General features: G+C 44.4%; 5 protein-coding genes across 5 annotated transcripts; 3 read left to right on the forward strand and 2 right to left on the reverse strand.

Annotated features, from left to right (window-relative positions):
- Window positions 1-4,502: 4,502 nt before the first annotated feature.
- AOL_s00215g778 (uncharacterized protein) lies at window positions 4,503-5,999 on the forward strand (the record flags this gene model as incomplete). The annotated part of the gene is made up of 1 exon (XM_011129980.1): window positions 4,503-5,999. One exon carries the CDS (start codon window positions 4,503-4,505, stop codon window positions 5,997-5,999), a length of 1,497 nt encoding a protein of 498 aa, XP_011128282.1.
- Window positions 6,000-12,788: 6,789 nt separating this feature from the next.
- Window positions 12,789-13,802, forward strand: AOL_s00215g779 (uncharacterized protein; the record flags this gene model as incomplete). The annotated part of the gene is made up of 1 exon (XM_011129981.1): window positions 12,789-13,802. One exon carries the CDS (start codon window positions 12,789-12,791, stop codon window positions 13,800-13,802), a length of 1,014 nt encoding a protein of 337 aa, XP_011128283.1.
- A 779-nt stretch (window positions 13,803-14,581) lies between these two features.
- AOL_s00215g780 (uncharacterized protein) lies at window positions 14,582-15,457 on the reverse strand (the record flags this gene model as incomplete). The annotated part of the gene is made up of 2 exons (XM_011129982.1): window positions 14,582-15,159; window positions 15,256-15,457. The coding sequence occupies 2 exons, from the start codon at window positions 15,455-15,457 to the stop codon at window positions 14,582-14,584; spliced, it is 780 nt and encodes a 259-aa protein (XP_011128284.1).
- Window positions 15,458-17,663: 2,206 nt separating this feature from the next.
- Window positions 17,664-18,399, forward strand: AOL_s00215g781 (uncharacterized protein; the record flags this gene model as incomplete). The annotated part of the gene is made up of 2 exons (XM_011129983.1): window positions 17,664-17,711; window positions 17,773-18,399. 2 exons carry the CDS (start codon window positions 17,664-17,666, stop codon window positions 18,397-18,399), a joined length of 675 nt encoding a protein of 224 aa, XP_011128285.1.
- A 521-nt stretch (window positions 18,400-18,920) lies between these two features.
- AOL_s00215g782 (uncharacterized protein) lies at window positions 18,921-19,834 on the reverse strand (the record flags this gene model as incomplete). The annotated part of the gene is made up of 3 exons (XM_011129984.1): window positions 18,921-19,271; window positions 19,374-19,699; window positions 19,801-19,834. 3 exons carry the CDS (start codon window positions 19,832-19,834, stop codon window positions 18,921-18,923), a joined length of 711 nt encoding a protein of 236 aa, XP_011128286.1.
- Window positions 19,835-19,854: the final 20 nt, after the last annotated feature.

Here is a 19,854-nt window from a genome sequence, read left to right on the forward strand (position 1 = left end):
CTTGTTAGGATGAACCAATAGGAAATTGTTCTATCCAAGGGCCCTGCTATTAAATCTTGGTCCCAAAATTTGCATCTAGTCCAGTCAGACTCGATATATCGATAGCTCAAAAAATTCATGAATATTCGGATTCGGGAGAATGATTGATTCCTTCGATAGTTCCTGGAGGACGAAAACCCCTCAGCAACTGACGTTAGTCTTCTATCATTCGTGGCGCTAGTAATCACTCACTAGCCATAGAAAAGGTTACAATCTTCATGACGGCAGCGGTACCGTGTCGTCGACGCCGAGGCTATAGCCGATTCCTTACATGTTGGTGTTGGAAAACTATTATTGTGTTGCCTTTAGCTATAGTTAGATCCACCTTGCGATTGGCCAAATGAATACAAGGACGCCTCAAACATGTCCATCCTCCAATATCCAAGCTAATTAAATTTGCCTCTAACCAGCCAGAGGTTTCTCCTTTGAAGGTTCCGTCTATCGATCAGCATTCTGCACTTCAACATGGCCGTATCATTTTATCGAGGGGCTGCTTGGCCTACCCCGCTTCATGCTTCAAAGCTCGGTGCCGGTGTGTCGATTCATTGGAGCATGATATTGGCAGCCGATCTGGCTCGTTTTTGAAACCGGTATCATTCTTCGGTAAGTAAGTATGTATGCAAACGAAGCATGATTTCTTCACTATCTGGGGTTCCCTCGATATTCAAGGCTGACCAAGTTAGCCTGTGATATTTCAATGCTATATGCCCTCTTGAAATTCGCGTCGATTCGTATCAAATTCCCTGTCCCAAATCACGGATACGATGGCTGGATGGTTGGCCACAAATGCAAAGGTTTGTCGACATTCTAGGATTAATTGATGGCAACGATTAAATGATGCTCCAGCTGCAAAATTCGAGCAAGCTCGGACTTGCGCTTGCAGCAGCAACAGCTCGAGCTCGGGCAATCTCTCCTCAGGCGTCATCAGCAGCTCGAACAGCCCGGGGAGGCCTGTGTTACAACGGCCGAAGCACCCCAGGACGGTTTTTTCCCCAATGTCTCTCCAAAAAAGCAAAATGGCACAAAAACGGCCTGTCATTGGTGATGTTTCTCATTTCTTTTTCCACTTCGTTCCCTTTCGAAATTTTATGGGCCACATAAAATTTGATTTAATGCTTTTCGAACTGGTGAAGCCCATCCTGTCCTGTTGCTGCTGGGCTGCTCCACATCTGTGCATCGAGGAACTAGGCACGCACTATCGCATATGTTAACGCATTTTAGGACGTACAATTTTTAATTATTATTCAAGGAAGAACGCCGCCTAATGTCTCTCCAGAAGTTTTCTGTACTTGGGAAGCAGAGCAGTTTCGCCAGACTCTCGATCGGGCGGACCTCGGTCTCAATCCAATCATCGCCCCACCAAAACCATTGTATTGAGTATATGGCCCACGAAAAGCATGAAAAAATTTTGCTTTTCTGGAACCGTGAGACATGCATAGCGGATTGATTCTGTCGAGATTATCGCAATTATTGGACGAATCCCCCTTTCACAATGGGCAACGAAATGCAATAGCTCATCGAAGCTTGACAGCTCACACATAAAGCATTGGAGTTTTCGACGTTTTTAGATACGGGAATATTAATTCGACAGCTAAAGCAGCGCACAGGGGAAGAAACAAATAAATAAAGGATAACATCGTCGACGCAAGCAAGTTCGGACCCCCACGATAGCGACTGTGGTATTGTAATCTAAGATCCAACTCCAAGACAATACTTTTCCCTCCAAACCTGACCTGGCGGTACCGCATTGCAAGCTGCAAACCCCATCTACTAAAATTCAAATCACATTTAATTTCTGGGTCTTCCTTCTTCGTATTTCCCTGCTGCATCTTCCGTATTTTGGGTCCGATTTCCACTGTCTACCATCGCCTCGTCGCTGTGAAGCTTTGGTTCCTTCTCTTTTCGATACATAAATCTTCCCGCTTCGACGCTGCCACTTTTTAAACTCCCACCCGGGTAACAGTCTGCCTTCTTCTTTTGACAGAAGACCTTCCCGGCCGCAAACCTTGCGAATCCTCAACAAGATAGTCGGTTTTTGGCAATCCCTTGCGCCCGTCCGTTACCATCAAAACATTCTCGAAGGCTTTGATAGAACGACTAAGAGTGAGCCGAGGAACATTGTCGCACTATCAGTCTATTGAACAAGCATCTTCACATCTCAAGGCGGCGGACCTTTTTTTCTTCTTCATTTTTCAATATTTTATTTTATTTTTTAAATCCTTCCACCGGAACGTTTGACACCTAGTTACCTACCCCATCGGCAACCACTTTGGACAAACCCCTGCTCAACAACCACTCCACATTACAGAACATTTTCCAGACAGGATTTCCAAACGGGTCTGCATAACATCGCCAGCACTACCTCGAGATCACCTTCGACCAGGTTTTGGAAGTTCTCTCGCAAACACTACTGTCTTCGGAATATTTTAGACTTTTCTGTATAGTCCCGCCACTACTACTGTGGTGTAAAGCAAGACTTCTACAAGGTACCTTTCCCTTTAGCTCCACAAATGAAAATGGCCTTTCTTTCTTTTCTTTTCTTTGCTGTGGACTGCAATCACATCATAACCATCTATGGAAGATTCGATTCGACATCATTCATTGATCCTTTACATCTACTTTAAGAATAAGCAAATTGGTAATGCAAAAGCTTAAGACTAAAGATCATGAAGAAAAACGTCCTCCTTTAATTTCCTGACAATCCCTTCTGCATATGATGGTATGAATCAGCTGGCTAGACTTTTAAAGCATATCGTTCAAGTTTAGACTTTTGGGATACATCCATCGATCAATTGATCGATTATATCCCTAGCTGAAGTCATGCTACCAGAATTTCTTGAAGCTTGAAGAACTAGCACAAGCTGTCAAATGCTGTGCGTGTGTGCTGCCGCTGTCTTGTCACCCAGAAATCTGGATTAGTACCAGACTGTACTAGTCATACACGGCTTGCATACGGGGTACTTAGGGAGTACATTACATACATGCGCAGCATTACGGTGAACAGAACAGAACCAAGGAGTGCTTGCAGCAATTGAAGCACAACACAAAAAAGTTTTTTTTCCCTGAAGTCTGTCTCTCTTCGAGTTGAGGCGGTTTCATTCTGCAACGCGCCTTCCCGCCCGTTATTTTCTATTCTTTTCTGAAGTTGATGTTTCGAATGTGGCTACTGCTTGATATGATACTTACTGACTTTGCTGGCTTGATTGTTTGGTGCCGCAGTAAACTGGACACAATCGAAAGACAGGGAGACGAAAAAGACGAAGACAGAAAAGAACCAAAGAAAAGAAAAGAAAAGAAAACAAGAACAGAAAACAAGAAAACAGGGAAAAAGACGAGAGACTTTCTTGTGATACTCTCTGAATTAACTTGTGAGGGCAAAGTTAATACGGCGGGAAAGAAAGAAAGAAAGAACAGCGCCTCATCGTTAAACCCCAAATCAACGTCGCTGCCCGCCGCGGTCCCTGCAAGCCCACTAACTAGTCGAGGGCCGCACTCCGTTTCGGAAAACAGCACTGCTGCCAAAGCCGCCGCCCTGTAAACCCTCCTGTCTCTCCACTAACACTCCATCATAGCCTTCTAAACTAACTAACCAGCTTGAAGTTAAGTTAACTTCGGGTGGTCTTGCTTGTTCATTGCTTTCTATTTGATTCTAGTCCGCAGCGCACACAACTGCGCATGCATGGGAGATCTGACCTGGAGCATAAGTTTCTTTTTCTTTCCCTCGTGGACCCCCCCTTCCTGCTCCTTGACACTGTCTCGCTCTCGTTCACAAGCCAGGCTACCTCGTCCATACCCTCGCCTTCCCTTTATTTGCTTCCTTTTTATGCTGCGTTCTGCAAGATCATACGTGACGAATTATAGCGCCCTTGGAAACCTTGTCCACTGGCCTCCCACACACTTGCATCTTGCTTGCATCTTGCCGGCCACTGCACTGCACTAGTACCAGAAGCACCTCGGTCAGCGTTCCCACCCCTGCCACCCTACTTGGCTCTCCTGTCCGTTCTCTGGTATATATCATCGACGTTCAGGCGCCACTATCAATTCCCATTTTAAGCACCTACCCATATTGAAAGACATTCGACTCGCAAAATAAGAAAAAGAAAGCATCCAACACACTTTACTAGAAGAACTCTAGAAGTACCCACACTGCATCACTTCATCTGTCAAACCCACCCATTTCGATATATCTCCACTTGTGCATCCTATCACCGCCTTCCTCAATATATATCTACCCTCTTCGGCTGCCACCCCCAACTTCCTCGTTTCTATTTTCCTCAGACATTCATACATACCTCATCTATATATCTATCTACCTTGCCTTGCCTCAAGCCTTTCATTCTTTAACAGTGGGGTTCTTTACTTTCAAATCATATCACATATCCGACCTCACAAACATCTTCTACTTTCATCATCGTCATCGCTATTACATATATCACAATATATCTTGATCATATTTATACAAAATGAATTCAACAATGATGCAGCCTTCCAATACAACGACAACAACGTCGCCGACTCAGATCAAGACTAAGAGAAGAAGAAGAGCCCCACCTTCTGGCGCTTCAGAGCCTTGTCACACATGCCGACAAAATGGCCGTGTGTGTGACCGAAGGCGACCATACTGCACACAGTGCATTGAAACAAAAGGAACATGCTCTGGATATCGAACTCAGCTCACATGGGGCGTCGGTGTGGCTAGCAGAGGAAAGTTGAGGGGCTTAAGTCTTCCTGTTCCTCTTTCCGATGAAGAAAGAGCAAAGAAGAACAGCGCTATGGCTGCTGAAAAGAAGGAGGAGAAGAAGAAGTTGAAGGCTGCTGGTGCCAATACTGGTGCTGGTATCTCCAAGCACAGTGCTTCTGCTTCCATTTCTTCTCTTGCGTCTGTTAGAAGCATGAGCACCCAGGATCTTGCTACTTTGACCAGCATGAATTCAATCCCATCGAACATCTCGGCTTACAATTCGCCTACTGAGCCTATGGCTCCTTCGTATCCTCAATACCCGCAGCTTTCTTCCTTGAACACCGCAAACCATCCACCTCAATTCCAGAAGCTTATGCAAGCTGCCCACCACGCCCATGGCGGTTTGTCTCTACTTCTATCTCCTATGGATGATATGCACAGCCAACATGTTGAATATCATGCTGATGGCAGCTCTACTCCTGAGATCTACTCTCCTTTATACTCTCCAGTCGACGGTGGCTACCTCCACAGCCCAGTTGACATAATTCACATTTCCCAAAGCAGATCTCATCCTCCAACTTCAGTCCCTGATCACGTCAGCGACTTCTTTGAGGAAGAGTCTTCCGTTGGCCACAGCAGCCCCTCAATTCACGGCCACCAAGATGATAACTCACCAGATGCCGAAGCTGATGGAGCTATCTCTGCACTTCTATACGACGAAGAAATGTTGAATAATATGTATCACTACTCCCGCCCAAACACTGCCCATACCAATAGCCAGTTTAATGGAAACGCCTCTCCATCTACCGGTTACAACTCTTCCCCAGCCAATTCTCCTTCCCCTCCTCCATTGGTTCACTCCAATTCTTTCCCAAGTGGCCATTACCCATCCTACTCTCCAAGCTCCGCTGCTCGCCCCCAGCAATTAGCTCGCCTTCAAACGGGCCCAGCTCATCCACATCTCCAGATTTCTTCTCCTACTTCTTATCCACCAACCCCCAATTCCATGTCTCCTTCTACTCCGACTACTCCGATCTACGGGCACTGCTTGTCGACTCCACCACCAACATCAATGCCTCCAACCTCGGCTGCTGGTAGCGCATCGACTTTAACTTCGCCTGCCGTTCTCCTGCAACAACAGCTTTTGCAAAACCAGAATGCAATCATGCAACAGCAACAACGCCAGCGACTCTTGCACCAGCAGCATCAGCAACAGCAACAGCAGCAGAACAGCATCGCTGCTGCTGACCAGCAGTTCTACCTTTCCCACTTGGGTTGAAAAGCATTTAGCGATTTTCTTACATATAATTTTCTTTACCTCTGGAGCATAAATCTTTTGTTTTACTGTATATACCGGGGCGGGATCACAACAACAAAAGCGGCGTTTTTCGGTAATTTCCTGGCTGTCATTTCAACCCTCCACGATCAGATCTTATGATCCTCATGTCCTTCCTCCTTTCACGACTTTACCAAGGGGAGCAGAATCATAGACGGAGTGGAACAAAATATTTCCTTAACTCTTAGTGTACAGGATTTTTGATACCCAAGGGATATCTCTTATGTATATATTTCCTTTTGTCTGCATGTCGGTATGTTTGCGCATTGCTTCAGCAACTTCCAACTCTCGACACTCCCTTGGTGGCTCTTAGTCCCTTTGTATAACCTTTCATATTCTCTGTATATTATATTACACTTTTTCGCCTTCATTCCTTTTTACCTTTTTATTTTCATTTGTTCCCTGCACGACGTTCATTTTTTTTGTTACATTTACCATTATAGACACTCATTGGCAACAATACGGTTTAGTCACGAGCCCAAAAAAAGCTGATTGATTTATTTTCTGTTTCTCTTTTCCAGCTTCTTTTCCATTATCGACTTCTGTATATATAAACTGTCCTCAATATTTCCTGTTTCATTCCCGAACTATATGTACATAAATACTAGCCTTTCGAGCTTTGCAAATGCACAAAAGCATCTCTGAACAAAATTACCTTTCCATCACCTATAAATTTGGTAATCCTTGATAAAATCTCTTTTAGACCACTCGAAATCATTAACAGCGCTCTGGCTAGACAACCGTATACATCGAACAAAATGTCGGACTTAGAATACTCCGAAGCCAGTGATAACGATATTTCTTCCATCATTATGATCGCGAATGCAAGAGCGAATCATTTGCAAATTCGTTTAATATTATTTCCTGACCCTAGACTTGATACATAATCGGCTTCTAAGACGTGACTGCGGCTTAAACAAGGTATACGTATACATGGTACCTTGAGTGTCAGACCTAGGCGAAAAGTATCATATGAATCTTACATTTATTCTTGGACATAACCGAGTAGTAAATGTTGGTTGGTTGGATACTTTGAAGACAACATCCAAGACCTGGGGTAGCAGCCACCCTTGAGCTGAATACGATATTGAGGGATCCTTGCACCCTTGCCTGGGTTAGAGGGATCCTTTTCATTTTCGTCTTTTTTTTTTTCATTTTACATCTGAGACCTTCTTGTAGCCCAGCCGAGTTTCTTTGTACAAGCTCACACTCATATTCTTTTGAACTGAATTTTTATAGTCACACGACGAAAGCGTTTTTTTAAAAAAATTCTTTTGTTTTTTTTATTTATTTTTTTGCCTAGCAGGTCTACGCGGTGTATACCGACTTAGGTTCTTCAAATTCGACATGTCTGTTCTACAAAGATTATTAAAATATGCCAAATGTTACTCAAAGTACACAAGGCAAAAAAACATGGGCAACAGGGAATGCATTATTATTATTGTTATTATTATTATTATTACTTTCTCGTTTTTCTTTTGCAACCTGTCGTGTCAATGGTAGGATTCTTTTACTTCAAGGCGAAGTGCACAAGCAAGGAGGCAGTATGCCTCTCCGTACGCCGGGGGCCGAGGATCTGTTGACGCGGTCTACCGCAGAAAGCATCGTTCCCATCTTGAACTCATCGGGCCGCATCAGGCTTTCGGTTTTCGCATATCGCAGGAAATTCCGTCTATGCAAAACCTGCAGCTCGCATTTCTACCGCAAATCTGAAGCGCATAGCATGTGTGGATAAAGCTGCAAGTATGCGCTGTCGCAAGGTAGAATCGCTCGGTAGATAGCATAAGATGTACACATGAAAAACCTCATTCGAATCGAGATGGTTTGTAACCGTTAATTCCGTATGTATGATAACTCGACTGTCTCTGATTTCTTCTCCCGTGCGCGTGCTGAAGGGGGAAGGTTCTGCTACCCCGGAATCCCAATGACGAAAAAGAAGCAATCTTCTGGCGATATGCACAATTCGCGAAAGAAATTAAAGAGATGCATCGGATGTCTCAAGCTTTCCCTTCTATAGACAGACCTTCTTTTCCGCGTAAAATTTTTCTTCTAGTTTTAAGTTGCGTGTGCATATGCCCGGTTTTTATCGGAACCTTTGGTTTCTTGACCTTCAACGACACAGCGTGAAACGTTGTACAATAGTAGGGAAAAAGGCTGATTTAGCCAATCAAAAAGCGATTGTTCCCTGAGTGTATGCAGACGCCTTTTTTTCGCAAAATTTGATCGGTAGTGTCATGCAACTGCATTCGCGACAGCTGACGTGCTTGTGACGCCCTATCTCATAGGGTTCCGTGGATCGTGGCGTGGAAGGGTGCTCTGCACTGAGCTCCTGCTTCGGTTCTAGATACTGTTTTGCTTTCTAAAACAAAACTGGCTTAGAGGTCTGCAAAATTGCGAGATAGGGAAACGATCCTTCGAGAAGGAATTTTTTCCAGTTGTGGGATGAAACCGAGACTCTCTTTGTGGAATATATGGGATGCAACAAAGCCACGGGGGAGCCCTTGCAGGTCTTACGACGCGCAAAAATACGGACAAGACATTTTAACGGTAAAACCAGCCATATTCGAGAATTTTTGTACCTTGTGCCTAGTTAACTTGTGACGGTTTAGTTCACAGGTGAAGCTGGGGACTCAAGTACTTTGGGTATGATGTCTTGCCTTGCATTGTTTCGTGTTGTCTTTGAATTGCTAGCAGACATCGGCTTCAATATTTTCGCCCATCAAAAAAGCCCAGCAAATGGGATCGCATTGCGGGCTTCGATACCTTGGTTTTTTCACCTCAATTGAGAGCGAAGATGATCGCGATTTTGGAAAGTCGATGCAAGAGGAAGAGTAAAACAGTTGCCGACGTGGTTCGTCTCGCTAGGACCCGCAACAATCCAACTTGGGAATGTCCTACAGATTCCAACAACCGTTCGCGTATTCGCGAGTGCTTCAAAAATATTTTTGATTTTTTGTTCCTTCAAAGTTTGAAAGCTAGAAATTTATTTGCGAAAACCTAGCGGTAATGTATCAGGAGACCCACTGATGCTTGAATCCCATTATTGGACCTATCGAGCATTGGTGCTTCGTTTTTCCGAGAAAAAAATTTTTTTTTTTTGTGTTTAATGCGTTCAATGCAGTAGAAGATAGGTTCGGCTAGGACAGACAATTTGAGAGTTTTCTGTCGGGACTCTGCGATTTGCATGTCAATTGAATCGCGATACCGAGAAAAGTTGCCCAGAGCTTCGGGTCGAAGAAGTTCCTTCATGTGATTGAGCTCCCCATGCGTAATATAGGCCCTGCTCTGACAGGGACGGCCGGCCGGTGTTTTCCTACGATACCCTTCGTGATTTTAAGGTTCAGTTTGAGATTAAGCTGCAATGTGTAGTTAGTGAAAATATCTCAAGAAGTTTTATGGAAAGAGCGGTTCCATTTAGGCTGACATTTTTCCTCCCTCGACAATCGCTCCCAAGACCCTACTAACCACCCCGGTGATTCGGTTCTTCGGGATAATCCTTGGCTTGTTGACGTCGAACTAACCTTGTGCCTGCCCCACAAGCGCCCCACTGGCCCCGGCGGTCTAGAAGGGAGTTTATCGCGATCACTGATATCATGTCAAAACATAGTTATATCAAAACGTAATTAATAGTTATGGCCATATTGTCCAAGCGCACGAATTTCGTATTTAGCACGGGATACATTATTACAATTATTCAGCCTCAGACTCACGTGTCAACCATTACATATCAGCTGCGGTGCGGGGTGTAAAAAAAAAAAAGAGTTCCACAATTGGCCAATTGGGTGCACGAATTAATATTATAATCTAGCAACGGCGAAGCCCGAGCGTGTAAATCAGCAACGCAGTTTCGCTATTGTTGTTGCATGTCTTCTTTAGTAACATCTCGCTCAATTAGAAGATTTTGTACAAATTTTGAGCGGAAAATGTTCGGGTTAACGTTCAGATCGAAACGGTGATATCAATCGATATCGAAATTCCACCAGAGTGGGTCCCGTGTGGCGAGGGGAAGGGTGGGGTGCATGCAACCAAAAGTCTTGGTATTCTGGCTGCCTTATGGACCGACATGGTTTACCAGGTGTCAAATGTCTTAAGCTTGGATATTACCGACATATAATGCCTGTAATCATTTAATCAAGAAAGGGGACAAGGAAATAAAAGCTGAGCTTTGTGATAAGGAAAAAGGTGAACTTCAAAGAACAGCTCGGTTGATAGAATCTCAGTCGTTTGTACAGAGATATTCGACACGCAGGATTACAGATCAATTGAAGTTTATAAATTTAAAGGCTTTGGTTTCATGATTGAATGAATCTGAAACTGACATCGAAGCAGAATCCGAGTACTAACCAGCTAGAACCAACCACTCGAAAATTGCTTCCTTTGTCTGCCTCCGGTTAATTGGGTCAATCATGGGGGGAAAACCCTTTCCTTAGGTGTTTGATGAACGTTGGCTAGCTCGCTGTTATCCACAGGAATAGTCGATGGATCTAAACATATCACGTAATTGTTAATAATCCTTCCCCACAACCATGCTCTCCCTCGTGAGAGGTAACCCGGGACTAGTCCTTCACACCAAAGACCCCTATAAATTTGCCTCTTCAACTCGTTCTCGGGAGCGAAGCGAGGAATAAGACGGACGAATTTCCGGAAACGATTACAGCCTAATGCAGCCGAGAGTTTGGGAGGTTGGTTGATGGCTTAGCTTGTGCCATGGGATTCAATATCCAAACATTTATTATAACTGGCTGGAAGGGGGGTCAGAACCCTTCCAGGGCGTCCTGGCTTTTTGTGGCGACGGATGAGCAGGATAGTATTGAATCATCCTATTGGCGCAAATTAATTAGCCAATCCAACTAAAACGCTAATTCGTTAATCTAGAGATATTCTTCTATAAGAGCGGAATTCTCCGAGCTCCTATAAGCCTGTACATAAGCTTAGTAATAGCTAGTTTAAATTAGGAGACATCATTGGCTTCACGATATAATATTCCTGAAGGACGATACTGTGCCGTGGTCTAGCGCCTAGTTCTCAATGCCGCACTGGCTGCCAGATAAAATACCCAAGGATAATAGCTAGTTCAACAATGCGTCGTGGATCTGGAATTTGCTTTTATACCGGCTAAGTATCTACTTCAGTAGCATTCCGATTATTTTGACACAGCGCTTCAGCTAGTCAGGCGCGCAGACCCTTGACATCGGCCAAGGGTGTCGCATTTTACCACAAAAGTTTGTGTTGTGCTAAGGCGAAAGCCTGCCAGCTGCGCAGCTTGCTTGCTGGTTTCTAACCTGGATTCGAGGCTAGCTTCCAAGTATTCGGCTTGCCAATGAAACTAGACTATGCACAAGTCATGTTATTATTTCAGCGAATGTTGCAATTTCAAGACTAACTGGTTGCCATAATAAACCGTAGATATAAAATTCGCTCGGAAATCTAGGTGAACTACGTTCGGGCGAGGTTCGGACATGAAGGCATCTCCAGCTTAAAAATAGCCGTCCCATACAGAAGCCCTCTTACCGGATAACCTTTTGCTACAGGTTCTAAATTTGGTGCACAGAAGTGCTCTAGTATAGCTACTAGGATGTAGCATTACGCCAAATAGCTTTAATGCCTAGATGCTAAGTGCTCAAGCTCTCTAGTCTACAGTTACTCGTTGTTTCAAGACAAAGGGCGAGGCCACGGCCAAGCGCCCCGATTTCAACAACCAGGTCTATTACAACTGACTCCCTACTTCATCTATAGCTAACCTTAATCTTGTATTAAAACGCTTCGGCAAGAGCTAACCTATCCTTCAAGTTAAGTAATACACTTTTACTCAAATCTCGTCAAACTTATGTAGCCTATGCTAAGCCGACACCCGCCGGTGCCGAGGATATGGCTTTCAGGGGCCGTATCAATGATGTTACTCTGGAGTGCTAAAGCAAAACATCTTAGTAGTTTTTAGATATATCCCCTAATTTCGTTTCAGATCATTGCAATGATATTTATAAATTCTGATCCGGTCGATATGATCATATGAGAAATTAGGTTTCAGACTCGGAAGACAGTGGAATTTACGTGTGCAAAATTTAGAGCGCAAAATCCAGTGTATTATATTCAAGGATAATTTACCGTCTTCAAGGATAATTTACCGTCTTCAAAGGAATCTTCGTCGGGAATTTGGCGGCGCAAGCCGAAACTTAGTTCTCTCCCGGGATCCCACATGGGCCACATGGCCACGTATACTACTCGCAAGAAGGAACGTTCTTGACATACCTGAGGCCTGACTCATAACGGTTGTTTACCAACAACCTGCTCTTTCGTAAGAAAAGGCTTTTTTTTTTTTAGAAATAATTAGGGTGGTTCCCTCGGTGTCTTCTAAGGTCTGACTTTGTTGCTGATCTGATAGACATCCATTGGGATAAATTTCTATTAAAATGCGTTGATGCGTGGTATTGACGGATTAGGGTGGCTGATGGTCATAGAAGGTACTCAGACGGGGCAGGGATCTACCGAGATCTGGCAACCGGCTACCTGGTTATGGCTCCTGTTGCTTAATATATTCCTAGTTAGCTCGCCATGACAGCTGCAGCTGCCATACATAGTGTCGGTAGCAGCGCTCTCCATGTGTTGGCTACACCTAAGCTGCTAACTGTAGCTACATAACCTAGCTGCGCGACACCAACCGGCGTCACACCAAGCTCCCTTCACCTAACCCTCATCACCATCACGACCATCCGCCATCGTCAAACCACAACCATGACTACCGCAGAAGATGTTTTCGAACTTCCCGAGCTTCTTGAATCTGTTTTGCTTCAGGTTCCTCCAGTCATCGTCCATACGACCTGTAGGCTAGTCTGCAAGCAATGGCAGGAGATTATTGAAACCACCCCAGCCTTGGGCCATTACACCAAAACCGGCCTGTGGCTTCCAGACAAAGTTTTTAAGAATGCAAATACCGAACAACCTCTTCCAGAACCCTTTTGTGCTTTCACGCCGATGGCAATCGATGTTCTCCAAATATATTGGCGAAAACTCGAAGCTGTTACCGTCAAAACCCTCGAGGAGGACCACATCACAGAAGAAGATGGATCAGATGAAACCTCAGCCCCTACTCCCAGTCGCCTTCCCGTGGTTCAGAAAATCGATTCATTGTTGAAAATTTTCGATTCCATTTGCCAACATATTCAGCTCCTACGTCCTGGATTTATCTACATCACAAGCAAATCGTTCACCAAGAACTGGAATGCTCGTATCTACAACTCCGATGGAGAAGTTCAAGCCGTTAAAAACGGAATTCCCGAGAGTAGTAATAACCCAACGCTTGAAGTCATGGCCCAGATTGCGTTGAGTGTCTGGAATGCGACAAAGTCCGATGCTTATGATTACAATCCTGACGGAATTGTCCCAAAGCATGAGGACGGTGAGGTTAAAGCATATGTCCTCATGATAGTTGACTACAAGGTCGACAAAATCGAGCCCATGATGAAGGAGGCAAAAAGGAAGGACAAGGAAGAACTAGAACGACAGGAACACCGAAAATGGGCTAAGAAGACTATCAGATTTCGATCCGAAGCCTTAGTCGAGGAGGGATATAGACCCCTTGAAGATGATACTGATGAAGACACATGGGAAGATCAAGAGAGGAAGGCACATGCCGCATATGAGAGAATCCAAGGAACGAAGGTTTTCAAAGAGCTTATAAGATTCGGAGATTATCCCCCACATAGGCCGGTCATAGTTATCCGCGGGACAAATTATGGATATACTTAGTTGACTATGGTGTATACATACTCTATCAGAAAAAAAATCATGCTACCTGGTGATAAGGCGTATTACACTGCCCCCCGCTTTTCGAACAACCTTTTTTCCTACTAACAAATCTTTCTCTCTCTTATTAATCAGTGTTCATGCTCCCGAAGCCTTTTGACTGCTAGGGTCTTAAGTCTTCTCAGTTATATCCGCGTTCTCTTAATTATACGTCTCTTAGACCCCCAAACTGTCTCTTAAAAACGAGACTACTCTCACCCAATCCGGTGGACGACTGCCTTACGAGACAAATATTAACTGCAACTCGCATAGGAGAGTCCTAGTCTAGGTACCCTGCGTTTCCCTTGTTTCATATTTTCTCTTATTATATATTTTTTTAGGTTTTCGATGCCTGCTAGCACCTTAGACCTCTAGATTCTTGTTTTAATACCTTTTAAAACACGCTTCTGTGGTATTATTTGTAACTAATTCTCCAAAAACTGGACATGATCTGTGGAGGAGGTTTCTTCGTTTTATGTATATACGCTTCAACCTCCACAACCAATTGCATAACGTTCATCCAACCTGTTGCAGATAGTCAATCAGACTAAGTACCGCCTAAAACCAATAATCGAATTATAAAATATCATATATCATTTGAAATTGTAAAATATGAAGTACTTGATACAATCTTGAGATTACATGTACAGGGTTCTCTTAAGGCCCTAAAATTGCTAGCTACAAATTTGAGAACATCATCCTAAGTAACGATAACAAATAAAATCTGATTCGCTCAAAATCCGCTAGTGAGGGAGACCTGGAAGAGGAGTGACTGTCAAATCATTATCCACAGCGCAATCACCCGCTGTCTTCCAACCGTAACGATAGATGTGGTCAATCTTATATCCTGGCTGGAACTTATGGGTCAACCACTGACCATCCTCACTCAAGAAAGAGAAAATATAAGTATCAACGTCATCCTCCTTAACGTGGTTAACCACAATCCTCAGTTTACGAGTACCAGAAGAATCATAACTGGCTTGCTTCAATGTGAAGTTCGTAGCACTAGCGTTCTGTGTCCACTTTTTCAGAATCTTCTGGGTGAAATGAATGGGTGCGTCGTAGTTATCGAATCGAACGTGAATGATATAAGTGTCGAGGTAGTGAGCCTCAGGGTCAAGAGTGGTCATGAAGTTAATGGCGGTATAATGTTCGACATCGTTTGGAGTGACAGTGGCGTCTAGGACGATTGAGATCCTGTCGAGATCATCTGGGAGGGCTTTAACGTTGCTGACAGGTATCCAAAAGGTCGTGAAATTGCCCTTTGGCTTAACGGGGTCTGTTGTTTCGCTCTTTGGTGCTTCTTGGGCTGGTGGTGCATCTATTTGTCGAATAAATTTAGTATCCAGCCGGTCAATTGATCAACGTTACAGCATCTCATCGGTGATGAAACTGGCGAGAATGATATAGTACTAACCCAATGATGGCAATGGCTGGCCAAGTTCGTCTGTAGGTTGGAAACCCTGACCGAGTGGACGACCGGTAGGGGCAGGTTGCCCTAACGAATCATCCGGTTTAGGTTGTCCGAGTTGGTCCTTATCCCAGGAGTTTTGGCCATGTGGCTTGGCCCAAGGATAGAACTCATCGACGATCTGGTCAACAACGCCGGCGATTGTCATTTTGGCTTATGAAATAGGTATTTAGATTAAGATGTAAGTGAGATTGTAGTAAATGATATGATCGAGAGATGCAATTGTACAATTATAATATTGGCGTCTTTGATGATGATGATGGTGGTGGTGGTGCTGCGAGAAATATTTCTGCCCAAGGAGGCGATAAGCAGTTCCTTATATACCCAATATGTGCTCCGGATATCCGTGTCGATTATGGAATTTACATAACAGTTATCTGCATTGAATAAACATCAATATCCTCCGGTCTCCGTTAACACCAGAGCTAGAGCTCACTACGTAATGGGCTGAAAAGCGGGGCAGATATACATCCAGGATAGCTGGAATGAAATTCCGCCTTGTAAAGTAAAAGCCGAAGCCGCTACCAACATCACGATTTCAAATGGCCATTCATAGTCGGGGTGGGCGTAAACGTTGAAGCTGTAGCTCGCCAAAATGGGTATTGGTACGCTAGTTGCAGCAGGGATTGCCATAAAACGGCTGGGTTTTTACGGTCGCATGCAGCTGCACGCCAGAGCAGTCGGGCAAAAAAAAAAAAGAACCACGGGAAAATGTACGACGCAAATGCACACCAGAGCATTCGGGACCAGCCCTAGAAATCTCGTCATGAGCTTAAACTGTATTTAGGAAAGATAGAGGGGTTTTCTTTATATAAACCGGCAAAAAAACTAACAGTATACCACTGAAAATAGAAAGGATCACGGCTGCTTCGGTTTGCAGCTGCAGTGTGAAGCTGCAACAACAACTCAGGGTGTTTTTTTTGTATTTTAACTAGGATAATTTAGCACTAGTACTCTAGGTGCATCTGGCGTGCATAAGCATGAGGCTTTATCATTAGCAAACACAAAAAAAAGCCAGCCGCTTCAACGTTAGATAAGAAGCCCCGCATCATGGTATCATGTATGAACAGGGACGAGTTGCGGCATAGGGTGGGGTATTTGGCTCTCGGCTATTGCGCGATGCATAGATCGAAGCCCCTAAGGTGTTATGAGACGAGTTATTATATGTAGAGCTTACGTCCTCTCGGGTGTCTATTGGTCCGGGCCTATTCTCCAGAAAGTATAAGTCTACGGGTGGGGTACGTATATTTTGATTGGTATCATTGGGACCTGTGGGTACTAGATTGAGACGATGTGAATGTAACGGATATTTCTCTTCACAATAGATAGGTATAGCTATATAACTTCGATAAAATCTTTCGAGCGCTTAATCACGGCATATATAACAAAAGACCAGACATAGTGTTGTAACGTTACCCTAGTCACCGCGGGTTGTGTCGTACTCAGACTAGTCGACCTGGAAGCGCGCACCGCGGCCGGGCTTAAAGTTAATTTTTTTCTCCTTTTAGAGGTTCCGTGAATGTTCAGAAGGTTCTCGAACGCTATTAATATTATTTTCTTTTAGGACCTGGTTCCGAGACTAGGACTATGCCGGTCTAGGTCCAAGGGACTATATAGAGTTCTGGGGGTCTCTTTGGCTGAGTATCAGCTGTAACGTTATCGATCCTGACGTTATAACACCTACACACTAACCTCTACTCATTATTAATCCGGACTATGGCAAATACCTCTGATCGCACTAGCTTTTTAGATGGACACATCCGAAGTGTATATATATATATATTTTTTCTCTGTAGTTACCACATACTGCGAGATTTTCAGTACGTAACGTGTAGATGTGGTCTCGTTGAACAAACTATTTCACTGCTCTAGTTTCGTTCCTCGCTACTCCGAGATTCGACGTTAATCCAGTAATTCAAAATATATACAATCATTCATTCATTAGGTCAGACAAAACTAAGAGTATTTAGCCTTGTGCATCCCCACTATTGTCCAGAATTAGGTATATTAGTTTCATTGGCACTAAATCGATAAACCGCTATTATGAGATGAGAAATGTTGTAGTTTTTGCGTTGACGCCAAGGAAGACTGCCTGTTTGGGACGCGCGAATGACATCCAACCAAACGACCTCGTCAACCTGCTTCAACCAGCCTTCATCACCTCTCCAAGCCATACAACCTATCTTCAGAGCCTCATCGACGTCCTCATAGCCTGCCTGTAGTTACAGAAGCATATACACAAGGGATCTGAGCTTCTAGTCCCTTCCTTACACCTCCAGAGCCCCTCTTTACCCTACTCGCATTCCCGAGTTCTCGGGCTCGGTCTCTACATACCATACATATACCCTTTGAAGATGCAGACAATAAAAAGCTTCATCTGGGGTCCCGATCCTGCCGAACAGGTACTTTCGACTTTCCATATACTTCAGAAAACTTATGCTAATGCATCCTTCCCCTTAAAAGCAACGAAAATGTAACTCCTTAATCCGTCAAAATGCCCGCCAACTGGACCGCCAGATCAATACCCTCAAAACTCTCGAAAACAAGACAAAATCTCAAATCAAATCCGCATCCACCCGTACATCGTCCACAAACAAGACTCTTTCCAAGAACTCACAGCTCGAAATCCGACTTCTTGCTCGAGAACTCGTTAGAATCCGAAAACAAAGTACAAGGCTAAATACTTCTAAAGCGCAGCTTGAATCTGTGGGGATGCAGGTCCGTGAGGCATTCGCCGTACGGAAGATTCAAGGGTCGATGAAGGCTTCGACTGATGTTATGAGGAATGTGAATGCTTTGGTACGGTTGCCAGAATTGACGGGGACGATGCAGGAACTTACGAAAGCTTTGACGGCGGCGGAGATTATTTCGGAGATGACGGATGATATGGTACCTGTGGAAGAGGAATTCGAGGATGAGGAGGCTGAAGAAGAGGTAGACAAAGTTATAGCGGAGATTGTAGGTGATAAGTTTGCGGAATCGTCGGTTCCCGTGGATATGCCGGAGGTACCGGTCGGTGAGGAACCTGTGGCAGACGAGCAGATAGATTTGGACGAGATGAGGAGTCGACTGGAGCAATTGAGGAGTTAGATTGGAAGGGTGTCACACGATTTATATAGATGGTGGCTGTAATGACTAATATACGTAGGTAATGATTGCATTTAGGACGCTTTGTATTCTTCGGATGGTGATGTTGGGGTTTCGGGCATTGATGAGTGCTCTTGTCAGGGCTCTCTTGTTTGTACTATGTCTATACGTCTTTTTTTTTGGTACCTGATTTGATGATATCCTATTCGCTTTCGCGGTTTCTTACTCGCGTTTCCATATCGCCTTTCAAAGTAGACAACGGTTTAACTAGCCGTCTTCAAGTTCATAGATTTTGGTTCCAGAGGTTATCATTTTTTTTGTTTTGATTATAAACCAGATCAATTAGTTCTTTTGTGATATGCCCATCCCAGAAGCAAGAGGTAAAAGCAATAAGCCACGGATATATCGTATGCCAACTACGCCTAGAAAGAGATAGAAGACGAAGCCAAGCATCAACCCTCTCAATCCAGCATAATTACGTCATCGCTTTAAACAAAACTGACCAGAGAAGAAGAAAAAGCCATCTAATCGAGCTCCTCAATTGGCGACTTCTTCTTCTCCCCGCCGGCCACAGGCTCACTAGGAACAGCCTTAGCCTTCTCCTCTCCCTCGAGGTCGGGCATATCCTCGTCATCGCTGTCGTCTTCGAGGCCAGCTCCACCGCCGGACATATCCATACCGGGCATCCCAGGCATCCCAGGCATTCCAGGCATTCCCATACCACCTAGACCGCTGAGATCTGAAGCTCCTCCGAGTTTGGAGAAGTCGATGCCACCGAATCCACCAGCATCGTCGCCGCCACCGAACTGTGACATCATATTGGGGTCATATTCAGGCTCGGGAGCTGGACCGTCTTGTTCATCTTCATCGACCCACTTTTTTGTTTAAAAAAAAAACGCGTCCAAAGTTAACATTCTTAATCCTTATATTTCATCGCTTTTGTTTCGCGAGGATGGGAGAAGTGGGGAGGAACAAACCTTATCGAAATCTGTCTTCAACCAATGCAACTTAACCTTCTCCTTCATCAATCTCGGCCAGAACTCCTCCTTGGGAGCCTTTTTCCGAATGATACACTCAGTAGCTCTGTCGGTATGAATATGTCTGCTATTTTCCACGTCGATTTCCTCGAAAAAGTCGATCTTGAAGCTGTACTCTTTGCCTTTGTTTGTGACGCCCTTGTAAGTGAGAGATGTGGGGGTTAAGTCGAGCTTGAGTTTATCCTTGGAAACATCAGACTGTAGGATAGTGACATAGAGGATATTCTTTTCGGCGGCAGAAGGATCGGAGCGTTGAGCCCAGATGACTAGATGAAACAAAGTGGTGGGGTTAGCTAGGGTTCACGGTATCGGTAGCGATACCGATACGAAAGAAGGCGGGGTGGAGGGGTATAGTATGGTGAGGTACCTTCTGGGAAGAACGTTGTGCTTGAAGAGGCCATTATGTGTCACAGGAAGTTGG

The sequence above is a fragment of the Orbilia oligospora genome (assembly GCF_000225545.1).
Source record: "Orbilia oligospora ATCC 24927 unplaced genomic scaffold scaffold00215, whole genome shotgun sequence".
Lineage (NCBI taxonomy): Eukaryota > Fungi > Ascomycota > Orbiliomycetes > Orbiliales > Orbiliaceae > Orbilia > Orbilia oligospora.